The sequence below is a fragment of the Prinia subflava genome, chromosome Z (genome assembly GCF_021018805.1).
Source record: "Prinia subflava isolate CZ2003 ecotype Zambia chromosome Z, Cam_Psub_1.2, whole genome shotgun sequence".
NCBI classification, from domain to species: Eukaryota; Metazoa; Chordata; class Aves; order Passeriformes; family Cisticolidae; genus Prinia; species Prinia subflava.
In genome coordinates, this window is record NC_086283.1 from 38539677 (window position 1) to 38565929 (window position 26253).

The following is a 26253-nucleotide window of genomic DNA, read 5'->3' on the forward strand; positions in this document are numbered from 1 at the left end:
AAGTTAGGTAGCAGAGCTATAGGTAACAAAGAAGCAGAAATCCCACTATCCCAGTGTCCTTTTTGAAAAAACAGATTTTGTTTGTACTGACACTGCAAAATATTGTAGACATGCCTTGGCACACAACGAGAGTGTGAGTGGAAGAGGATAGACTGAACTCTGTAACCAGGTAGAGCTCTCACGCCCTGATGAGCTTGCAGTACACACATGCTGTGTACTGTCAAATCCCCTGTTTGGTCATTTGTAAGCAGAGAGAAGCAGGTGTTACTGGCAAAGGGTGTCGGTGCTGTTTGGTTTCAGAAGAAGTGTGATTAGAGAAGGTACTTGAAGGTGGTGAGAATAATCACTTGGCATGTGGAAATGAAAGGCAAATCCAAGCAAAGGACTTGGTGTAATATTGTGAAAAGCACATTTGTGTGTATTCAGTTGAAGAAGACAGACGTGTAGTACCAGACAATGGAATTTTTTTTCTTTGAAACGTCAGTAAAGATAAAGTAGTATCAAAAAGATTAGCATGGCATTATAGAAGTTCAGCTTTATATAAGCTCTGTAGCTTGTTTCAAAAGAAATACAAACCACAAAAGCGTTTTTTATTTTTGAAAAAAAAAGGTAAGAAATGTTCCATTTTTCTTTGTTACTTATATACATTTTTGTGTGTATGGAGTTTGTTAGATGATGTAAGTGTAATTTTTATGTGATTGTCCTAAATATATAATTAAAGTACATTAGTACCAGCGTACTAGTTTATGTCCATTATTAAATGTAAAAAATTAAGAATTTTATGTTAATGAAACATAAAATTTGAGACTTTAGTTACATATAAGTTAGGAGATTCAGATGGGTGGTTCCCATAGCAACCTATCTCTTCCTCTGTGTTTTTCATTTCAGTAGAACCTTTCATTACTTGATTGCACCATACATTGTATCGGGCAATTTCATCATAAAATTTCATCATTAAATAACCAAGAAGATAAGAGAAGAGAGTAGAGGTTTTCTTCATTCAACACTTTCTAACCTCAGTTTTTCTGTTGCACAGAGAGCAAACTGATGCTTAAATGAATCTGGCCCATGTCTAAATATTTTCTGCTCTTTTGGGGGTCCTCCATAAATTTGTCCAGATTCTTTGAAAACATAGAATATGATATATATGATATATATGATAAAACAACTTAAATAGTGGCATATAATTCCTTTGAAATTGGATATTTGATATCCTTTGAATTTGAAATTACCACGCACATATGCAGCTCCAGTGAAAAGAGACAAAAACATTTTTAATTTATGGCTAAATGATTTATTCCATCCAGATACAAAAAAGAAAGTGCTAGTGAAAATGGAGGGCACTTGAAAGTTTTTTTCTGACAGCAAAATACAATTTATTAAATTCCAACTCTGTTGATTGTCACTAGTTGGTCTGTCTGTTAAAGATCATTGTGATGGTTTCTAAACAACATTCATAAAATATATGAATTTTTAGAAGTAGACATTTAATTCTGATTTTTTCCATACTGTAAAATTTGATTACAGATGAAGACCCAGTGAGATCACACTTTTCATTACACAAATGAAGATAGTGATTAACCTAACCTTGTTAGGTCTTTGTTGCAGAGGATATCAAAAAGGAACATATTGGGCTGGTCTGACTCTTTTGGGAACCTTATCAACTGACCTAGTCTTTTTAATTTGGCACCTATACTGTGAGCATTTCCAAGCCCTGGAGTGCTATGAGAAGCAGTTCCACAGCAGATAAACCTACTAAAAAGAAAGATGAACAAACTAAATTGTAAGATGAAAAAAAAAAAAATTCTAATCTTCCCTGCTCATTCTGTTAAAGAAATGCTAAAAAAGGTCAAAAAGAAAAACCTGGAGGATAAAACTGCAGAAACAGGGGCTAGACTAGGAAAATGAAAGTCTTTTCCTCCTCAAAAGTCTTCAAAATTACAATGACTTCATTGCCTTGATAAAATCAGACCTGGGTGTTACTGCCGTATTTTCTTTTAAGCGTCCATAATGATGACAAGTTTTACATGTAGTGAAAGCATATAGTTGTTTATACTTCATTTTACAGCAGTCAGCATGTCACTAAGTTAGCACTTCTCCTCTGAGATTTACAGAGTAGGATTTAGACTAATTGCTGGCACAGCAGAATTCAGCCAAAGGTTGTTATCCTTTAACCATTTTTTTTTCATATGCCTTGGCTGATTTTAGGTTATTGGAGTCAAATATAATTACTTGTTTAATTGCTTGAAAGAAGTGGAGCTTCCGTAGTTGAAAAATGGCTTATTTTCTTTAAAAATAACTGAATTCTGACTTAAGGTTCTCTAGAAGGCAATGCACTATACAATTGTGGTTTTTGTCCTTTTAAAAATTCCCTGAATAGTCATTAAATCTTTAGAAACTAACTAATCTCCAGAAGGATATGATAGGTCTGGCTATTTTCCAGGGTTTGCAAGGGTCTATGACAACTCAACATCATAAGAAAAAATGTTTCTAAATCACTGCAAAGACTCCAAAACCAGTCTCTGCTTTCAAGAGGTGACACAAAATAGAAGTGAAGGGAAACTTGATACAAAGTCCAGAGAGCTTGTGAAAAAGGGTTAATCTGATATTAACTGGTATTGGTCAGTTTGATATTGGTCAGTGCCGCTTTTACTTGTGCTGTACAGACTCGTACAAACTTGCGTTGAAGCACACCAACAATAGAAAAAAATGAAGGAAAAAAATGAGAGGTTTTATGTGGTAGTTGATGACGTGAAGGAGGGTGAAATAACAGACAAGATAGTAAGATAGAGAAAACTGTAGCTTGCATGTTGAGGAGCCAGAGATAATACTAAGATGTTCAGGGTCATTATTTCTGTCCTTGATACAACTCATTACCTTAGTGTACAGTATAAGTATGTCACTTCCAGCCTGCTCTCCTCTCCAGAGGAGGACTGTGATGTGAGCGTGTGTGTTCCTGTCCCAGTGTAATCTATCAATCTGTTCTTCTGGTTTTTCCCTTATTTTTTATTCAGTGCCAAGCAAATATAGTACAAAGGGTGGAGTCTCAAAGACATTGAAATTCCAACAATTTTAATGAAAATTTTATGTTCTTGTGCAAAAAAAAAAAAGAGAAATTACTCCCAAAAAGACTCCCAGATGAAGGCAGCATTGCAGCCTGAGTTGTGACAGACAGAAGCAGCAAAGGGTCAGCAGGAGGACTGGTACTGAAAAGAGAAATCCCTGGAGACCCTGACACAGGAGATCTTCTCTGCATGTTTTACTTACCCCAAAACGCAATTCACAGGGAACCAGGCATTAGTTCCAGCACTCACAAAGCTAAGAGCTGTGCCTCTGAGTCTAGCACAAATGTGGAAATTCCTGTTGCCTAGCCTTAATCCATCTCATTGAAATACGTTCTTGTTTTCATTTGGGATTTGTATGGTGTTTTGTCGGTGGGGGTTGGGGGTTGTGTCTATGTTTGTTTGTTTGTTTGTTTGTTTGGGTTTTGGTTTGGTTTGGGGGTTTTTTTGTGTTTTTTGATTTGGTTTTTTTTGAGGTGTGGTGGGCAGAGGGCAAGTGGTCTGTATTACTGAGCTTGATTTGCACCATCAGCCAAAAACCAGCCAAAAACTCTAGGCTGCTGGTTTTTTGCAAAGGAAAGGTTTGCCTTCTCTCTTTAGGGCTAAAGTTAATTTCAGGTAGAATATTGACACAATTTATTACATTTGATCCTTGGCTTTTATGGTGGAAATAGAGATTGCTTTTTCTCTGCCTGGTGTGGCAAGCAACCTGTTTTCTAAAGGTATGAAAATAATGGAAAACTAAATATCAAGTAAAAACACTTGAAAAATGATGAGAGGGAATCCAGTCTGTTTGGTGACTGTTGCAAGACATATGTTGGCTCACATTGCCTTTCCTCTTCTGAGCATCTGAAAGGCGCAGTGCATCCCTGAACCTCTACAAACCACAGTAGCAGCTGTTCTACCTGAGTGCTAAGAAATCATTTGTGGAACTTTAGGGCATTTGTGACTATGCTGAGGGCAAAATGCATCTGCTTCACACAGACACAGTCTTGTGAATGCAGCAGACAAGGATTTGTGAATGATGGGAGGGGGAAAGATTCAAAGAGGCTACAAAGCATTCCTGCTGTTCCTCTCTTTTCAAGTCTCTTTTTGTCTGTCATCTCAAAGCCTGAAGCTGAGGAAGCCATTTTGTCCAGCTCACATCCATATCACTCCTGAGGGACTCCATAGGAATCAGCAGGATTCTGCCAGTGAATCATATGAGCTCAGCAAATGGTCCCAAGTGTGCTGATCTTGGTTTCATGTCTGGACAGCCTGATCTAATCTTGAAACAGAATATTTTATGTATTCAGAGGACAACTGTTTTGTCCTTATATGAAGAGAAGAATGTTAGTTGAGATTGCAATTAGAATTTTTGTTTTTACTATATCTTGTTGTGTCTATTAAATTTATTAGACAGCAGCTGATTGCAAAACCCTCTTTCTAATTGGCTTGTTTCAAGATACTAGCAGTAGATATCACATATGATTATGTCTGTTCTGCTAACTGAGCATTTAAAATATGAAAGATAAAAGAGTGAGAAGACGGAGTGGGAAAGTGCAGGGAATCATTCAGGTTGTTGTCACATCTCAAGTTTTTATTCTAATGAATTATAATTTCTTTGGTGTTTCAGAAGTAGCTCATGAAATTGACTTGAAGTCTCTGTAGTTAGGAAGTTTGAAATGAAAGATCTACATTGAGCTGGTCTTTCACAAATGCCTAAATCTGTTTCAGAGGTCTACAGTGTGAAATTGGAAGGCTCGGAGCTCATAGGGCCGATCACCATCACTTTGCTTAGTTGATGGAGATGGAAGGCTCAGGGAGTTTTCAGTCGTATGAGGACAAGGAACATTATAATACTTAAGGGTAGTAACAGTAGTAAGCTGAACATCATCATAAAGAAAATAATTATGAAATGTACTATTCCTGAAGGAACAAAAAATGGATACACAACCACTCTGAGAAGGCAAAAAGAAACCAGAGTATCCCACACTGACAGACAGCATGTATTAGCCACTTATTAACACACAAAATGTGTGATATTTTCATTGTAATTGAGGTTGCTTACTCAAGTTTCAACACAGAAAGCTGACTTAAAAAGTTTGTAGACAGCCAAGTGGACTTTGAAGAGTTTTTGAGTGAAACTTCCTTAAAGTTAAATATGAAAAATTGTAACTATATTTGCTTTATTTATTTGCTTGTACTTGAGGAGTCTGCACTTTCTGCTCATATTCTTTTAACTTAATATAGCCTATGGCTGTTCTTTGGTGTTCTGTAACAGTAGATCAGTTAAAACCTTTTTGAAGCCAGACAGCTGTTCTGAATTGCAAGCTACTGGTTTCATCCTGGTTTTAAGATTTTTCAACTCTGCTATCTTAGTGATGATAATCATGGTTGTGAGTATTTCACTAGCTGAACCTGAAATTCTTTCATTTTGACTTTTCACTAAGCATTTGTTTTAGCAGTGCTTTTCCTGTGATGAAGCCTCAGCCCTGTGCATTTGTAGTGCTTTAAATGTAGTCAATAAAAAGAAAACACTATGTCTAGAAGCTCCTAATTGTTATTTCAGAGCCCTATTATCAGCCTAGTCTTCCCTCCCGTCCTACCAAAAGCACAGGCTTAGGAACAACATTGCTAAAATAATTCCTTGAATTCAATTTGGGTAATTATTCTTCCTCTGCAAAGAAATGGACTCCTGAATTTGTTGCAGCTTCTTTTTCCTTTTGCTCCTCCTACATCTTCCTTACCTTAAAAGAAAAGCATCAGTGTATTCTACTATAAACAGTATAGGTAAATAGGTTAAGTTTGATTTATGTTAAAATAAATTTTATTCTGTGTTTAGCTTAAGCCCCTAATGCTGCAGGATATGGGAATCATGAGGCAGGGGACATACTACCATAGGTACTTTATTAGTTGCCAAATTCATTCTTTGTTGATTTGTTCCAGCTTCAGAAGAAAGAGGTCTTGTATGGTCCTCACTTGGCACTCATAATTGAAAACCTACATCATCAGTGTGGTGGATCATTTGTCACTTTCTTTCCTTCAACCATAATGTAAAACTTTTCTATGATGAGCAGTTTGTGTTTCGTTAATGCTGCTGAGTCTTTCTTGCAGCCCGTGTCAAGGATTGAACTTTACAAATTATGTATTTCAGACATTGAGAAAGAAAGGACTTAATGGGTGTGACAGTCCAGACCCTGATGCAGACGATTCAGTAGGTCACAGCCCTGAGTCTGAGGACAAGTACAGAAAACTTAATGAAGATATTGATCTAATGATCAGCAGGCAAAGATTATGTGTAAGTACTCTGAGCTCCTTTTCATTTTTTTTACTTTCTGATATTTCTCTGAACCTGGCAGGCATTGCACAAGAAAGAAAACAAAGGTTGTGAAAGCCCTGATCCTGACTCCTCTTATGCTCTCACCCCACGCACTGAAGAAAAATACAAAAAAATTAATGAAGAATTTGATAATATGATCAAGAGCCATAAAATACCTGTAAGTACCAAAGGTTAGATGGCTGTCTGCTGATAACTGCTGCAGTAACAAACCATAACCCTTTCAGTTCTGGCTTCTTAAGGAAATAAATTCAGCTAGAAACAGGATTTAATAGCCAAATATATAACTAAACACTGTGGTCAGAAAATTTCACACAGCATATTTTTCTTTCAAGTCTCTAACTCTGACACACAGACAAAGCCTACTATGGGTGAAACCTACAGAAGGAAGTGAAATATACATATATGAACTATATTCACTTTATTTACAGAAGTGTTTTACCACACTACTTGCCCAAATTATACTTAAAAAATAACAGTGGAAATCTTTCTTTGTGGACAAGCTAACAAATCCACAGAATACTTTCTGTGGTGATAGAGAAGAAGTGATGTACAACTGAAATTCCTTTATATATAGTGAAGAGCATGTTTAGCGTGTTTAACCTCAATTCTCCACTGTCCTCTAAACTCAGTTGCAGCACTGAAGGGTTACAGCTACTTGCTCGCTGCAGAGAAACAGACTGCATGAGAGCCTAATGGCAGGATTCAAACATGTTTGCGTGTTGGGGTGAATTTACAGCTTTATCAGAGAATTTGCTTTGACCTCATCAGCATTACTTTAATGCTTTAACATGAGCTAAATTTTGTTTTAACCAAGTCAAAATTTCTAACAGTCATATATACCTTGCCAGATATCTAAGAGAAATAACTCCGCATGTGCTATTTGGTTTGCACAAGACATACAAAGGATGAATATTTTGTCATTGTGTTTGATGTTACATGTATAAAGACAACAAAAAAGAGTATGGAGGTTTGGAGGTTATATTTGGTTGGTTTTCCAAGTGTCTGTGGAAAACAAAGTAGGAAACCAAATATTTGCTCAGATCCAAGGAAGCATTTGAATTTGCATAGGTAACTGCTTATTTCTAAAAGAGGAGAGAGATGATTTGTATATGTTCATTTGTCATTCCGTAGGAAGGTTGTATGGTTATCTACCAAAAACCTTGTCTGGATACCCAGAATTCGCAGTGTCTTCTGTAGTGTTAGTCAATTGCACATACAAAGTCTGACACCTAAGATGAGGATACTTCTTAAGGAGGCTCAGATTCTGTCTAAAGCACTCTAAGTGTTCTTTCCATTAATTCTCAGCAGAAGGATTTTTCACTCTAGGTAATTAAAATTTGAAGAAGCTCCTACATCAGGATAAAAATATCTTGGAAAAATATAAGGAGACTAAATAATACTTTCCAGAGACCAGAAAGGCACCAAATTTGTTAAAGTAATATTTAAAATGACTGCCTAGGGATGCCCAACATGTATGTAAAATATCAGGGAGGAATATAGTTGTATCCAATTTTTCACCTCCCTTTTTATTTGCTTCTTTTGGAAAGCCATTTTTCTCAGGAAAAAAAAAAGCTCTAAAGCTGTCACCATGAATTTAGTTTCTCAGGATGCAACTCAGTTTGACAAATGATGACTGCAGCATTTAGAGAGACTGTTATAAGCCAGAATGCTTAACCCTTTTTCACATCAAAATCTCACCAATTGTCATTCTTTCATGCTGTTCGTCTTACAAGGATGACTTTTGTCTTTTTCAAATCAAACTGAGAGAATTTTCACCAAGCTACCTTTCTGCCTTGAAAATGTATTTGGAATGATCCTTCAAAACCTCTGTTTATCTCATGCTACCTGTTTCTTTTCTTTCCTAACAAAACAGGTCATGTTATAATCATCTGAAATCTTAAGACATTAAAAAAAAACCTTTGAAAAAAACCTTCATTCCTGAAGTAGTGAGTTCTATCATTTTCTTTACCTCCATAAGCATTTGGGAAAATTGTCTTTTCTATAAACTCAGGAAATGTATAAGATTTGGAAAACAAGTAATCTGAACATGGTATAGGAGGTTTTTTTCCCAAAATTACTGGAATTTCCCTCTGGTTGCTTTCATTAAATATAACTTTTTGATGGCAAATATAGTCCTACTTCAGCAATTAATTGGTGATTTAGGGTATAACTTTCTACCTTCGGGATGAGGTGCAGTGTATTAATCTTTTTGTGCAATTACTTCAGAGACACTTCAGAGACACAGAACAGAAAAATGTTAACATTTTTTCATGTAAGCCAGAATAGCCATTCTCTCAGTACATCACATGCAGAGCTCAGGGTCTGTGTCCTCCATCAGGCTGCTTACCACACTAGGAAAAAGTGGTAGATATTCTCTGCTAATGCAACAGAAACTCCTTCGCTTGGCATAAACCAAGATGTAATGGGCAAGATCGAGATCACAATTAGTACATAATGGAAATTTGTAACTCTCTGGTTTTATATATAAATATTATATATTGTATATAGCAGTGTCCTTAACTGGACAAATCAGAATAAGAAAGTCAGGGAAGATATATTCATTTACTTGTGATCATCAAAGGTAGCCAAGAAAACTGGGGACAAGAAAGCAAAATTAATCATAAAGTCTCCAAGTCTCTAAATCACTACTTACAGAATATATAAAACAATGCATTGCCTCTGCCTGGTCTTGTAACATAAAAAAGTTGCTGCCAAATGAAAACAACATTGGCTTTTGCTCCTAACAGCTAAGCCAAATAATGTTTCCTCAGATAATTTTCTGAGGATAAGTATTTGTATTGTTCTAAAGCATCTGATAATAATTAGACATTTATTTGTAAATTTCAAAAGTGTGATGAAAGCAGAGACAGAAATAGCACACTAGAAGGAAGCTATAAGTATCTCTGTCTCTAAATGAAGGCCTGGTTGAACATGTGTGGGATAAAACCAATATTTAACACAGAATGTTTGGTCCATTAAGTTCCAAGGGGGTTGAGTGTCCAACACTTTGGTGTCATGCACCACAGCTTGTGGAGTGAGGATCTTACACTGTGTGCTGTACACCAACAGTATCGTCTCTGGTGAGCCATCTGCCCTCCTTGGCAGTAGTGTCCAAAGGAGAAAAAACAAAGGGAGGGGAGGAAAAAGGCAAAATGTGGCAAACCTTATACACATGAAAGGCTTTGTCTATATTGGAATTAGCAAAAAAGCGAAAAACACACTGAAGCAATGTGAAGTGTGCTTATCTCTGAGGTAAATTCTTTGAACAGTCCCCGACGGGCTTTTGACACTTTTTGACGTCAAATAACATTCTCCCAGACAATTTCCTAATTTTGTATGGTTGTTAGTCCAGGCCAGGAACAATTCCCAATTGTCAGTCTATATGTAGTCATGACTTTTTTGAGATTGAGGCAGCTTAATAGTATGGACATGAACTGCTCTGTGGCCTCAGATGGCCTCAGTTCCTCCCTAGTTCTTACTAATATAGATATTACACAAGTGCATCAGAAACTTTAACGTCCATCAGGCTGAAAGGGAATCAATATGAACCATAGGTTACCACCAGGAATGACTAGGAAATCTGCAGGACATTGCAGCTCTTGGTGAGGAGTGTGTAGTACTTTAATAAAGTCAGACAGAGAAAACTGTAGCTAGAGATGTACTGTTTAATACTGATATTTATCCAGTGAAACTTCTCTCTAACTTCTGACTGTGCAGAAGAAGAAATAAAAACTATTGTATTTCAGATATAGCATTTTGTGCTGAAAACCAGAGTAAACTGACTTTTCCCTGATAAAATTGCATATGAAGTGTTCTGTAAACAGATGTAAATAAATCCAGATAATAGGCAAAATGGTGAAAACTAGACTATTAGTACAGAAATTAAACAAATAATTCAACTACTTTAAAAATATGTATTTTAAATGACACAATGAAAGCTAAGTAACAGTTTCACATGACTAGGGACACTGGTAACCCAAGAGCAGCCAAGATTGGAGCTCTTTCATACTGCACAAATAGAAAAAGAAGAATCTTGAAAAGTTTGGTTTGAACATGGCAGGAAGAGCATAATGGTTAAAACAAACAAGCTTTTAGAATTCTGGCAAGACCTTCAGTTTTGCATTTGTACTGGTGTTTTAGCTTAGATAATAGAGATTTAAGTTAGGAAAAGGTATTAAGAAAACAGAGGCAATAATTGTCTTTACCCAGACTCAGAGGGCAGACCTCACAGGTCTTGTGACACAGGATGAAGTAAACCTTATGCAAAGTGCTCTCCTGTGGGTGACAGTCAGTGCAACATGGACTAGCACTCAAGTAGGCAGGACCATGGGCTCAAAGCCACCAGGTGGAGAGAATTCCTCCACAGCCCTGCTTGTTGCAATAACAGAAACTCCATGTTGGCTTATTCATGTCTCCCATCAGGCTGTAATTGGGATTGAAACATGGAGAGCTATTCACATCCTCCTGTGCTAAACTTTTGAAAAGGTAGGAGTTAGCTGCAGCAGCAGCAGCCGACTTTGAGCTCCATGGACAGTCATGTGCTTCTGAGTGACATGGGATTTAGGAATGTTTCAGGTCCTTCTGTGGCCAGTAAAAAGAATTGCTTGCTTCAAAACATACCTTCAAGCTGATAAAATGTTTCAGATTATGCTGTGTGACCTTATTTCCAAGGAGCCTAGACATGAGTCATAAGGGTGCAGATTACATGTAGATTCTTATATAGGTAGATTAGATGTAGAACATGTGGATTTCCAAAAACACCACACCTTTCTTTCCCAACTCTACTTAAATCAATCAGCTCTATAAAAAATACAGCCCTTGGAGTGCACTTCAGCTTCTCAGCAAAAGGAAGCAAATTCCCATGTGCGCCCAGGAGGGGGAGCAATGCCAGCAGGTCCATCTACTCAACTGCTGTTGCTATGGCTGTCCTTCGCAAACAGGAGGCCACAGGCTACAGAGAGGGTGTCAGAGCTAAATTAACACTTCCAAATAATTCAGAAGCGTTTGTGTAAGGTATCCTTAACATCATACCCTGAAATTCTGTTCTGTGTTTCAGTGGTTAGGCAAAATAATTCCTCTATATTTAGAGTAAAATTTTCTCTGTCCCTAGAGAGGACTAAGAAAGAAAAAAACCCCACCAACCTTAAGAGATAACTGTTATTTGATGGGTAGTGCTGTAATACACGGGGCATAGCCAACAGCTCCAGCCAGAGAAGAGACATACCTGGCACAAGGTCAGGGTGCCTTGGTTGCCTGACAGACAGTTGATACATCCAGCTCTCTGTGTATTCGTCCAAGGTCCTTGAAGATATACCGGTACTGCCAGCTGACAACAATAAAATTAAAACTTTTGATTTCCTCCCTCAGAATATGTTACCAAGCTACTCTAAAGAATTTTTTGATGTGTTTAAGCTCTTGAAGCTTTTAAGATTTCTAAATTGCAAATTGAGGGGTACCTGGTCTGTTTTCACATATTAAATACTTAAAATGCTGTCAGGTATTTCTGAAAAGGTTTTTCTGATCGAAAAGGCAAGAAATTAATAATTTTAAAAGCAAATAAATTGAATATGTATTTCTAAAGTAGTCATAACTTTTATAGAAATTCAAGAAACTCCTACCCTAGAAATCACAACCAATGAAATCGCAACCAACCAAGGAAACCTGAACTGAGCTTCCTAAGAGCATAATGCATCTCCTTACAACCTCTGTTAGTGGGGTGCATTACTTGGGGGGTTTTTTTGGTTTTTTGGGTTTTTTGAAAAGTATTTTTGCAAGGGGAAGAGGCTCAAGAGAAGATCTTGCCTTTAGGTATGAAAACACAGTATTGAAAAGGCATCACTAAACACCACCTCTGCCCCCCTCAAAAAAAAGGAATCCTAAACACTAGTGTGTATCTAATTTTTTTGTATTTTTTAGCTGTCCCTGATGAGAATTTTACTTTTTTTAAACCCATCCAAGCTGAGATAGAACTCAGAAAAAAAGTGATTTACTGTGTTAGTATCTTTTATATGACTTGGGATAATTCTGGTTGCTAAAGCAACACAAGCTGAAATGAAAGCCTTCCCTTTTGTATTCTGCCCCTTCCCATTTTTTTCCATGTAATGAAGTCACCATCATCATGTAACCTTGATCTTGCAGTAATCTATGACACTAGATTAACGTATGACTAGTGAACAGTTATGACTTCACAGAATGAAAAGAATAGAAAATTACACTGCATTATTCAGAGGTTTTTTTCAAACAAGAAAAAAAATAGAAAAAAAAAATCTTTACAGTTCTTATAAAATAAATGTGCAAGCTACATTAAAGGAAGACAGAATCATGATTTGAAAATTCATGTTTAAAAGCCTTGCTAATTCTTTTGAAACTCTTCTCTGGAGCCTTAGAGGAAAAAGGGCAAGCACAAATATTTTAACCACCAAGTACAAAATATTTGAACTATATATAGAATAACTGTACTTGAAGGCTGTTTCACTTTTGTAGTATTCTCATGTTTGTTTTCCTTTTTTGCTTGTACAGGCTGTTCCACCACCAAACTTTGAGATGCCAGTTTCTATCCCAGTGTCCAACCACAACAGTTTGGTGTACAGTAACCCAGTCAGCTCACTGGGAAACCCCAACCTTTTACCGCTGGCTCATCCTTCTTTGCAAAGGAATAGCATGTCTCCTGGTGTGACACATCGGCCTCCAAGTGCAGGTAACACAGGTAGGCTCTGCTCAGTCTCATCCCCTCAAATGCCCTACAGTCAGCTCCTTGGGTCACTTTAAACTGTACTTTAAACTGTACTCCAAGAAACAAGGACTCTATTTTTAACAGTCATAACAGTTTGTTCAAAATTGCTGTGCTGAAAAATCAAAAGAGACAAAAAAAAAAAAAAGAAGAAAATAAAAAAGAAAATAAAAAGAAACAAAACCACTACCTTTGGATTATTGACTAACATTCTAACATTGAAGGAAATCAGTGAAGTCAATAAAGGACAGAAAGGCAAACAATGTCTTCTTTCATAAAATGGCAATTATCTACTTAAATCATGCAAGTACTCACTATACCATAAAGCAGGGGAGTAAATGTAGCCAATGCAAACAGTTTGAAGCAAGCAAATAAGAACAGTCATTACTGAAATAATCAGTCTACAGGCTAAATGCAGAATTTATTTTTATTGATTCATTCACAAGTTCCTTGATGGGTTAATATTAGTTGAGCTCTGTACTTCAGTGCTTTACATAGCAAGGGGTTGTGCTTTGTTCTGGTGATGATGAGAGCTCATCTCTGAAAAGGATAAATGGGGATTAGGTTGTTTCAATCTGTCTGGCTCCAGCAACATCAAGATCCTTAAGTATACCAGCTTCAAAGAATCATTTGAGGTCTCCAAGTGCAAAGAGATGTTTTTAAAATCCTTAGTGTGAATGTTTGTGAAAGGCAGAGGGAATTAAAAACTCTGTGTATATATATGTATATATATATATATATATATATATATATATATACACTCTGAGTTACGTTCTTCTCTAGGAATCTTCAGCTTCTTCCTCCCAATCCTTTGCTTTTCTAACTAGCATTCAACTAAAGATAGTTTTCAAATGAAGGACTACTATACATAACTTAAAACATAATTTTTCATATGCTATGGAAGTATGAAACTAAAATAAGGAAATTATGGGTACTCCATATTTTGTTTGCCCTTGGAAGGCAAGTGTCTCATACAGGTAACATTAAACATCATGATTTTGTAATTATGGGTCTGATTCAACTGTCTGTTGAAGTCAGAGGAAAGAAATGGTGGGTACTACAGCAGGCTGATTGAAGGTAGACAAAATATTTTGAAAATTTGAGTGTTGTAATTTACTGTGCTCATTTACAACATTTATTTTCAACCCCCTAGGTGGCCTGATGGGTGGGGACCTCACAACCGGTGCAGGCACCAGTGCAGGTAAAGAGAAGAGAATTTATATTTATTTTTCCAAGTGAATAAAGAACTGACTTCAAAAGCTGATTTCTAAAATAGCTCCCTTTTGGAGGGTGGATAGTAAAAATTGATTAGCATTTTTTTAATTCCCTCAGCTGGGTTGTGGAGAGCTCACTGATATTTCTGCTTCTCTTATTAGTAGGATAAGGCTTGTTCTCCAGCAGCATCAAAAATCTTGCACCTCAACAAATTCCACAGAAATCAATGTCTGCTTTCCTCGACATTAGTCTTTTCATAAAAACTTTGGGGTACATTGCTTTGCCTTGTTCAAGAAAAATTCCTGGTGGAGTCAGTGTCAGAAGCTCTGATCCTTTTTGCATCCTGGGAAAGTTTGCCATTGGCTTAAATGGAATTGAGGTTTCATTCTATTAATTAAGCTTAAATAAAGATTTCAATAGTAAGCTGCTCATTATACTTAAATGTACTGTGTGTAAATTGTATTTCAAACCCCTGCTCTAAGACCATTGCTAGTCAGCAAAATCTGTTAGCATTTACTTAAATAATCAGTAATTAACTTAATATTTGCTTAACTGCTTTTACTACACAACAGGTAAACGATTTTCAAACTACCCATGCAGAGAAAAAGATAAGCCATTTGGTCCTGCTCCCTTAGAACTAATGAGAACTGTACTTGCTGAAGTCTGTGTTATCAAAGAAATGTTGTCAGAGTAGTTCCCTTTGCTCGGTAAACTCAGTGATTTGTGAGCAATATCAGCAATGTTGCATTATGACAAATACGGATTACAAAAGACAATGGCCAAATTACTTTTGCAGTTTGAGAAGTAAACACGTATAAGTTTACGGAAAACAACTGAGTGGTAAAGCATGGTATTTTGCTGGGGTAACTGTTCTCAGAGAGAATTGTACAGAAAAGCAGTTGGAAAATCCATTTTGTGTGCTATAAATCAAGGCCAATATAAATGGTAATTCCAATATTGTCTGTTAAAATTACATACAAAGAAATTTTGGATATAATGGTTTGGGTTTTTTCTCCCTTGTCTATTCTCAGCCTGAATTAGGGACCTCCACTCCCCTTTTATTTTCACACATAGATGAGTCACAGATGTTTGTGTGATGCATTCATAGTACAATTAGAGCTGGTCAGCACTGTACCAGAATGGCACTTCAAACACATGCTAAAGCTTTGAGGAGTCGTTTTGTATTAATTTTGGAGTAGGGAAGGCAGACCATGGAAACTTCACTATCAATCTCCTTTGTTCTCAAAAAAAAAAAAAAAAAAGAAAAAAAAAAAAGAAAAAGAACGCATTACAGAAAATTATATTTTTTGTTCATTGTCTCCTGTTAACCTGTGAAACAGAGCTAAAGCAAGATTCGTTCTGCAATGTTCCCATTTCATCTTACTTTTAAGCTTGAGCAGAACTTCAGAAACAGCGGCAGAGAGACTAGCATTGGAAATGATCGCCCTATTAAGGGGCTCCCTCTCCTGGCTCATTTAGAAATATCATCACCTCGTTACTGGCCTCCCGTTCCTTTAAGCAGATGCTGGAAAGCAATTAGTAAAGAAGGCAGTGTTTTCTTTTAAAACAGGGGCATACCAAAATTAAAATTCATCTGCATGTTCATGTCTCATAATAATCTTTGCACTTAATAAAATCGGTATATCACTACACCAGCTGAAAATTTATATTCTTTCTAAATATGGGGGGAGTTGGAAATATATTAAAAACATACATAAGCATAAGCAGGAAGACAATTATTTGATTATCCTTAATCAAAATTTAAGGATTTGCATTAATCTCTCAAGCAATGTAACTTTGAAGTAAGCAATTGATTTGAGGGGCATATATATGAGGGACATTGCTAAGAATGCATCATCAATATTTAATTACAGGAATAGTCTTTGTTCTTTATTGGACAATAAAAGCTTTAAACATCATTAAAGAAGAGTTTTCTAAATCTCTTCAAAGCAGAACAGTAGGAAGAATTAGATGAAGGGCTGAAGGAAGATGGAAAGGTCACTATAAGGTTGAATCCTCTGTCTTAGCTGCATCATTCCACAATGGCGCTATTTTGGACAGTCATCTTTCTTTAGGGTGCAGAAGAATAAACATCAAAAGTTCCCTTTGTTCATCATTTTTCACAGGAAACAAAAACCTCTGTGTTTTCTTCTATTTGGCATCTGAGAAGCTGGTAGCGTGATCATGTTTGGGTTCATATTTCTGGCCAAATTAGAACCTTCTGAATTTGCATTTTTCCACAATGTCAAAAAATAGCATAAATTCAAAACAATATGCTCCAAGAAGAAGAGTCTAAACAGTTTCATTTCTGTCACTATAAAATGAAGCTACTTTTTATTACTAGCGCCAGACCTTGGTTTCTGCACTACTTCAATGTACTACATCAAAATAAATTGCATTGCTACTGCAGTATTAGAAATGGAAAAAGATTGTTTAAGACTGTGTTTTAAGAAGTGTGTTATTTCATTGATTTGGATTATTTCGAGCAATAACCCTGGGAGTTATTCACAATTTACCTTGGGAGTCAATTCAAGATATAAATACAACTCAGAAAGCTGACTACTTCTTTGTTATATTATACAACTAATTACCATGTATGGTATTTTTAAGGTAAACCAAGGTTGTCTCAGATTTTTAAGAGTAAATTTGTTCTCAGCCAAACACTGATTGAGTAGTTCTATCATGTAATAGTAGCAACAGCCAGCAAAATTGGGGTGAACGTCCCATTTAGTATCCCTGCTAAATTATTAATACAGCAATGTTTTTGGCACTATTCTCTCAAAACAGAGGCTTTTGATTGAAAGACAGAACAAGAACTTTATGGACCCCAATAGGCATGCCCTAAATCTGTTTTAGTTTACTCCATAAGAAATATGAAGGCTAAGTGATATGTTTACCTGTTTACGTAATAGACTAGGTGAAGTTCTTTTAATTTTAAGAGACTATAGTCTTTAACAAAACCACTTAAAGGTACCTCCAACAGAAATAAATAATGTCTGTGAAGTTTTAGTACTGCCAATTATCTGAAATCAATTTTTATTCAGTGGCTTATTGTTTATGTTGAAAGTTTGATACAAAACTGAAATTTATAAAATAATTTTAAAGTTTTAAAATAGAACAGTATTAGGTGGTGTCTTTCTTCGCATCTGTACTTTGAAATTTTGATTTTCAGAGTGAGTTTTACTTTTAGATTGAGTTCTATTTTTCCTTTCGTATGCTTTCAGAAAAAGACATTTTGTAATTCATAATAAGTTTTTCTTTGAATGGAATGAGTCCATTTAAATCAACAGCATTTCTATAGATTTAAAACAATTATAAATAATAAAATCAAAGGAAAATTTCCATCTCAAGTTTTAAACCCTTGATGGGTATAATAAAATATATACTTACTTCAATTGTTTATTTCTGTAATTTGTTTGTTTCTCTATTTGATTCCTGAACTGCTCCCATGTTGACATTAATATTAAACTAAAGGAGAAAGTTATTCAAAAGTTCTTAGGATTCTACAAATGCTGTCAGAGGAACTTGCTGTCTTTCAGCCTAACACCTTCAACTACCTTTAATTCTGTTGTTATAAAGCACTAGAGACTGAATAGATCAGCATTGTATTTTGAAAAATTTATCCCATGTTTTTAATGACTGAATCCTTTATTTACCTATAAATCAGCAGCAAGTCATTTCCTTCTGGAAATTAGCCACAGGCAAACAATTGCCTTATCTTCTGGAGGCTGACGTCCTGAAGTGCCAGCCAGTAATAAAATTTTCTAGTCCTTTCTCTTTTTACTTTTCTGGATAGTGTGCTGACTATAGGTGAATGTATAATATATTCTACTAGTATTTTATGCCACATGGGAATGTGTACAATAGTAACAATTTTTAATTTATATTCCCTCAGGGTAGAGGCAATCTGGATGGTATATCCTCAAAGCGAGGTTTAGTAAAAAGATGTGTGATCTGCCCAATTAAGCTGACCAGCAGTACCAGAAATAAACAAGGATTTCAAAGACATCTAGCTGCATTAAAGACTTTTGGAACTACAAATATACATAAACTTTTTTTTTTTTAATTTAAGTGTTGCATAAATATTCTTCACTCTACCCTGAAATCATGCTTGGTATAATCAAGAGAAGGTAATTCTTGGACAACTAGTGTGGAGTATGTTAAATAAACAAATGAGCTTGAAGAGGTATTTCTCAAACCACAGTTTATGGGCAACCTGTTAGTAAGACAGTAAGTGGGTTTGCAGGGAGAACATGATAAGATTTTGTCTGTCCCCTATTACTTGATGAGTGCAACAACCTATAAACTTCTGATCCAAAGACTGGGCAAAATGTTGTACAGAAGTAAACAGTAATTTCTGTCCAAGGAATCTCACAGTTGAAAAGAAAGGACATACAGTCATTCATAAAAGAGTTTGTGATGCAATAATGCGAAATCCAAACAAGAATTCATAAATTGGCAGATTGACTTAAAACCGTGGAGAAGAAGAAGAAATGAAACTGCTCTGGTTTTGCTTTTCCACTTGTATTATGCTTTTGGGTGTTTCTCTTCCAAGGTTTTCTCCATATAAGAAGAATATCTATCTGTATATATAGAGAAAAATATGCGTATGGATGGATGGATGGATGAATGGGTGGATGGGTGGATGGGCAGATGGATGATAGATAGATAGATAGATAGATAGATAGATAGATAGATAGATAGATAGATAAACAGACAGACAGACACTATTTTTCTTCATTGTTTTAAGGGAAATACCTACAGGTAGGAGATTTTGTTGAAGCAGGCAGAACACTAGAACTTATCTGAGAGGCTTAATACATAGTATGAAGGAAATAGTCTATCTACTGAATTTCATATTTATGTAGGCAGTGAACACAGGCCTGTTCAAATCTAATTCTATGTAACAACAATGAAACTTTGAGAGTAAGTCTGAAAGGCTAGATCCCACTGTTTATACAAAAAAATTAAATTTGGCAATGGGTGTCATATGCAAAGATTGGAAATGTGTGTCTTCAGCTAACTCATGTGACCTCTTACTAAAGATCCATTCAAGCCCATTCCCATTAGACATGAATGAAAATCTGTAAAAATTTGGTCTTTATTAGGTTTCCACCAATTGTGTAAGTGTTGACTTAGTAATTTATTTAGTTATTCTCAGTCTCTTCATCCCTGTAATAACAATGTCTCAATATTTGTATTTATAAAAAGACAGCTTGAAAGGTTTGAAAAGGAAAGTTCACATGTATTGAACAATTAAGTGAGTCATACAAACTGGTTCTTTGTAAATGAGATCTTAAAGACAGGCATGATTGACTTCCTTTATTACAAGAAGCTTCAAATGTTCCTCAAGACTAATTTGAGTTCTTTAGATAAAATCCTTTTCCTAGTGAAGTCTGGGGGAATTTTTTGCTTTCTTTAAATGATACAGGGATTTCACTGTTTTTTCTGTCTGCATTCTTGCTCACTGAGACACAACACAGTCTTCTGTTGCACACTGCAATACATATTCTTGTTCAAATTCAGAAAATAGAAAAAGGCATTGCAAATTAGAAAATGTGTGGATTTCATGCCTGTCCTGAGGCCTGAAAGAGATAGCTGATGCCTCTTGGATCTGGACTGCAGCAATGAATTTGCTGTGAGAAGGAAAACAAGAAATGCTTTTAACCTCCGGAAGTGGTGACTGCAGTCCCCCATGGAAGATCCTGACAGTATTAAGTTAATATGACCCCTGTCTTTTAAGTTTTAATGTGATTCACCAATTAAGATATTGAATCCAACAGTTCCATTTGTTTTCCAAATCTCTTAGAAGATAATTTCTCCTGTGCTAACAGTTGGAGCAATCTCTCAGTAACAGAAGCCAAAGGAGACAGGCATGGGTTAGTTATCTTTTCAAATACGGCATCCCGCTTATAACTAGAATTATACTTGTCCTGAAATATTTTTCATTGAAAATAAGTTTCCTCAAAATGATAACTGATTTCAAACAGCCCAAAAAGGAAAACATTTGTCATCAACAAGTAATTTGTTAAAAACAGATGATTAACAAAGGGGTCATGGCTTCAAACTGAAACAGGGCAGATTTAGATTAGCTATTCAGATGGAATTATTGGCTGAAGATTGTAAGGCTCCAGCACAGGCTGCCCAGGAAGCTGTGGGTGCCCCATCCCTGGATGTGCTCAATGCCACCTTGGATGGAGTTTTGAGTAACTGCTAGCAAAAGGTGTTCCTGCCCTTAGCAGGAGGTTTGGATCTGGGTATTTTAAAGTTTCTTCTGAACCAAACCATTCTCTGATTCTGTGCCATGATTTGTCAAAAGTCTTTTTCTGGCATTCGGAAGAGATAAGTTCTCTCTTCTTCCCAGGCATGTATTTTTTACCTATAGATCTTCAGAAAGTAGTATATATTTCAGCAATATAGTTCTCTCTTTGACATAAGTCGCATTCTGGTGTTGCTCTCTTTTTCTCAACTATTACAATATTGAAACCTATATTAAAAAAAACCCCGTATTTTTTGCATAAAGAGGACTGGAATGGGGTATCTTTTCAACTAGCATACTTATAAGAGTACAGTTAAGTCCTGAAAACATATTTAGGGTAGGTGGTTATCTCAGGTCTCAGGGGAAGGCCACATATGAATTTTTCATGTGCTAAGAGATTTGGGCTATGGCAGCAACTGCAAGATCTTTTGGAAAAGCTGTGATGCAAGCTAAGCTTCAGACAACCACCCTCATCACTTGCCACTGACCTCTCTTATCAGGCTACACTTTAGCGTGGAAGACCAGTGCAATCTTAGTGCAGAACATGGACTTAATGTTTGCAAATGTCAGACAAGAATAAGCAGGGAGCACTCTGCAAGGTCAGGGACATTGCACTGTGCAAGCTCCTCATAGTAGTAGGTACAATACCTGTAGTGTAGGGGTCGGAGACCAGTTTTACTGTGGTAAGACCTTTTTAACCATGGTATGAGCCATGACTCTCTGATCCCTGACATTTTGTTCGGCCCTTACAAAACTGCGACACAAGAATATACTCCTGCACTCATAGTGCAGTGCCCACATGTTTAAACTACAGACATGTAATATTTATAAAACACAAAACTGAAGACCACTGTATAATTAAGTGATTTTTTTCTCCATAGTTTCTACTTAGTCACTGTTTTGGTTAGCTGAAGCTTAAATCAAAACATGATGTGAAATGTAAGGGTTCTGAAAAAAGTATAACTACTGATAAAGGTGTTAGAACAAAATAGTGGAAATGGTAATAAATTAATCAATACAATCAGAAAAGTCATTTCTGCATGAAAGATGTGTGATCTGTGATTCCTGAAATGAGACGCCATTAAATAACTATGAAAGCAGATAATAAGATGCTGAGACATTATATTGTAAGCATACTGGCAACAGTAATTGTAGTGCAAGATTAAAAAACACAAACAGGACCTTGATTTGGATCATCTATTGCTCTGTTGCTTTGCTGAGTCAAAAAAAAAAAATAAATGAAAAAAAATAAAAAGAGGAATAAGGATGATCATCCTTAAAGAAAGCACATTCCCCCTTCTCTCAGTGTATAACTGTCATGATTTAACATGCTACAGGTCTTCATTGTCTATGATCTACACCCCTGTTTCCAAGGGCTGCAAGGAGGGAGTCCATGCATTGAAATATCTGCCTGCCACTTGTGAAGACTAATTGCAATGAGAATTGTTTTGGAGGGTTTCTCACAGTTGCTTGTGTGGGTAGCCACAGGAAAATTCAAACAGGTGCCACCTTTACATTTATTTTATTAAGATATGAACTCCTGAAGTGGGAGAACACTTACTGGAAGTACTAGTTTAGAAACATTTAAATACCACTCTTATTATAGCAATAAAACATAACTGCAGTGTTGGTGATCAGCTTAGCTTGCCATGCACTTGACTCAGCAGTGAAGTGTTTGCATTAGGTGTGATGCACGGGTCAGTTTTCTGTTCTCATGGTCTTTCATCCTATGTGCAGGACAACTGTCGTGCTACCAGAGCCCTTTTCATCTCTTTGGACTTAAAGAGCAAGTTCCCATTGACAGTTATAGAACCTGCATGGCAAGAATGGTTGAAATAGAGATTGAATAGATGGTTTAGACTTCCATTGATGCAGAAATCTCTGTGGTTAGTTTTAAAACTAACAAAGAGTTGTTGAGATAGTTTTCTTGTCATTCTCCTCCCATTTTTTCCAAAAGTCTGCATGTTCTCTGAACTGTCATCCTGTTTCAGCCCCCCCAAAAAAGTAGCTGATACTTTCACAGGATATTTGAGAACTCTTCCACACAAAGTCATTAGGTTTTTTATACCATATCTGTGTGAGTTAGCTCCACAAAATTCAGTAAAGAAGTTCCATCAGTTGAGTGTAGTGGGAATGGGCAACTATTTTAAAGTGAAGATTTCCTTTTTTTCTGGATGAGGGTAGCAGCAGATTGGTTTTCTTCTTCGATTTGAGGTTAGCAACAGTTGTGTGCTGTGAAATGTAACAAACCTGTGACATATAAGTAAGAACTTTCAGTTACCTCTTTTTAAAATTGTTTTTAGGTGAACAACAGTACAGCTTCCTAGAATTAGCTCTTTGCTGTTGGTATCTTTTCATTTGGGCTAATAAGCTATAGCTTATTTCAGTGTGTATGCAGAAAAAAATACTAAAGACAAATAATATGTAAGACAGAAATGGAAACTTTTTAATTACTATTAAGAACAATTACCATTCCTCCAGAAAATAGGAAAATCAACTGAGTGAACAGTGAAAAACCGGGTGCAAATTTAGCAAAATTTCTATTGATTCTTTCATACATATGCATGCATTTTGAAGTGGGGATAATCTGCGAAATAGCTTACTGTCATGTTTAAATATATTAATTCTGTATTTAAATTCTTTTTGAGAGGCTTGGTGGTCAGTCAAGATGATATATATATAAGATATGCATGTAATATAACCAAATAAGAAGCAGAAACCCATTAAATCCAAAGTATGCATGCATCTTGGAGTATATGTGAAAGTTTTCACAAGTAAAAGCTAACACTTACTGGAAACTTGAAACAAGCATTAGTATTTATTAAAACTCCTTCAAGACTTTGAAAGTTCATTTTGCATTAAAATCAATCCCAGATTCCCAAGGATCTTGTGAATTCTCAACCCATATTGTCAGTGAAAAGGATTAGAATAAACAAATGAGAGATCAAATAAATGACATACAAATTGTGTATCTTGTTCTTCATTCTTCCACTTTAGTTCTTCAGACTACCTAGAGGATTTTTCATTCAGTATATATATTTACAATCACAAAAGAGAAAAAAAACCACAAAAGAACAAGTAGGAACATAGGAACAAGACAGTTTAAAAAGTTCAAGAAATCAAAATCCTAAAATTTTCCAATTTTTCAAGACTTAAAGATTTCAAATTATTAAAATTATATTCAAGAATGTTGAGAGATAAGGAAAGAAGTTACTCTTTTCTCATTTGTGTTACCTTAACTTGTGGAAAGTTTCCTGGCTTAATTGCTCAGTATAGATTTATTGTCTTAACTATGAGAATATTAAGAATTGCAGCCACTTTGCCACCTCTGTAACACCAGTGACCAAAACTCCTTTATAGGTACAGGTGTTACTCATAGGGGATGAAAGGAGAGAAGTAAACTTTGCTCTCTGTTCTGTCCTGATTAAGCTTGTGCACTTCTGGTATCCTTAAAATCTTAAAATTTAAGATTAAGATGTTTAAGACGGTATTACATGAATTTGTAATACAGTTAAAATTGTAGTTTTTCATTGTTAAATGGATTTTTTAAAATAATTCTTCTTGACAGAATAATTATCAGTGCACAAAAATAACTTTTCTGAGGTGTTTGAAAAGTGATATTAAGGGATTAATCACAGAATTCATTCTATAGTCAATGACACTTGTGCCTAAATGCAAAATGTGAGAGTGTGCCCAAGAGGAGTGTTCTGTGCTCAAAAACCATTTGTCTTTACATTCTGTCATTAGTTTAAATACAAAGTCTGGCACTGCATTTCATGACACGTGCTGCTCCACTAGCTCTGTCTAGAAACAAGCTCTTTTCTGCATAAAATATTTTTACTTTCACAAGTCAGTGTAACAAACAATACAAGGAAAAATATTTTTTTCTGAATACTTGTTGAATTACAAATGCTGTAAACGTTCAAATTCTGACATACGCCCTTTAAAATTTGTGCATCCACTGTTTTTATTTTTGCTATTTCCATTATGCCTCACAGAATACATTTGTAATGTTTAAAAATGTTCTATTCCATAAAAAATATGGCTTTTAACCAAATAAAAATGTAAAGCCAACTTGCTCTAAAATCCATCTGGTTTTCATTTTCTTATGATCTATAATCAGGAAATCTATTCATATACAACATATAATTTTTGTGCTTTCAGGTGGATAGCAGAATGAGATGTTCTGCATTCGGTCACGCCTAAATTGATAATTGTTCAAGCAGAGTAATTTTAAAGTAGAGCATGAAGGAAGATTTAATTTGTACATTATAAGTCTTATACATTTGTGTTGTAAATGTAAATGAGGCCATTCTCTTTGGTGGATTTATCTGAAGGTGGGACAGCTGCCCCAGAGCAGGCCGCAGCCCTCTTGAGTTAAAAGGATACCGTTTAAAGAGTTGGTTTACATGCAGACTTTTCTTAACTTTAAACCACATGCATGCTTTCATCACTGATTTCCAAATGATGGGTTTCTGTATTATTGGTTTAAGGTCCACAGTCTTACATTCCTGAATCCTTATTATACCAAAAGGATAACAGTTTGGTGACTGGAAAGAGGAACTGTTATTATATGGCTCCAAAATGCTAGCAGGCATAATATGCCATGAACAGCAGAAATCTGCTGGCAGAGAAAAGATTGCAGTAGTTCTTAAAAAGAATTTGATGTTTTTAAAATATAAATGTAATCACTGTTCAAACTATTTTACGTCAGTAAAGTTCAGATTAATGTTTCTGAAGAATAAAGCTTTACACAGAAGCATTCTTTCTCCTAATGTTTAATAGTATATAATATTAAGTAAACCTTATGTAGGAAATGGGAGTTCTTTCTTTTAAGGTGATTTATTCTCCCAAAAACACAACTAGAAACAAATACATAGAGTACAGGGCATTCTGTTTTGCTATATATCTTGGGTCCTGTATTGTAGAACTGAAAAAAAACGCTTCAGACAGTTCCAGTGCCTCTCTCTGAGCAAATCTTTGTCATATGATAGATTTCACAGGCAATTTTACATCCTGCTGGTAAAATCCCTCCTGTATGAAACTGACACCAGAGAAACCCTACTTTTGCTTCAGTTTCTGTTGATCACTTCATGCATTGTTTTTCAGTATTCAGTTTGTAAAATATGAATTTTTTTGAAATGCAATGTGGTTTCAGGTAGAAAATACTGCTGTATATTCAAAATACCCCTTCTAATTTCACCACTTGTAGTAACATATATTAATTTGAGTATAATAGGTGGCTCATCTAGGTTAAGAACAATTGTTCATTTTGAGAAAAAAGAAGCCTAGTGGTACAAAATGGAAATTTTTTGACAGAACTCTGCTGAGTTTGCTTGTTAAGTTTTTATGCCCACCTCATAGACATTATCAAATTTATTTCCATAATCCATTTATGTTCTTTAGGGCTATAAACCCCATTTCACTTTCATGGGGAGGGGGTGGTATGTGAGATACTGTGTTCTTACTGACTTTGGGACTACAAAGAAAATCTGAAGGTCCAGGGTTTCTGACCCAGAGGGCTCTGCCACACTGACTAGCTTATCTTCTCACACAAATTCTAGCTGTGTGTTGCAGCTCATGAACAAAAGCTGAGCCCAGAAAAGAAAGTCTTCCCTAGAATTTGTTTCTTTGGTATTTACCCATGAAGGTTTTGTCTTTCCAT

The 26253-nt window shown here is 35.8% G+C and overlaps 1 protein-coding gene across 15 annotated transcripts in view; it reads left to right on the top strand.

The window, feature by feature from the left end:
- Positions 1–26253, top strand: part of MEF2C (myocyte enhancer factor 2C) — a 135914-nt gene that overhangs the window by 93620 nt on the left and 16041 nt on the right. For 9 of the 15 annotated variants that reach the window (XM_063422162.1, XM_063422161.1, XM_063422165.1 and 6 more), the window contains 3 exons: positions 6199–6342; positions 12904–13090; positions 14268–14315. In XM_063422162.1, the coding sequence (XP_063278232.1) occupies positions 6199–6342; positions 12904–13090; positions 14268–14315 (379 nt within the window). Of the gene's footprint in view, positions 1–6198; positions 6343–6403; positions 6542–12903; positions 13091–14267; positions 14316–26253 lie in introns of all 15 variants that reach the window. The other 6 variants (XM_063422169.1, XM_063422174.1, XM_063422168.1 and 3 more) reach the window with 4 other exon arrangements.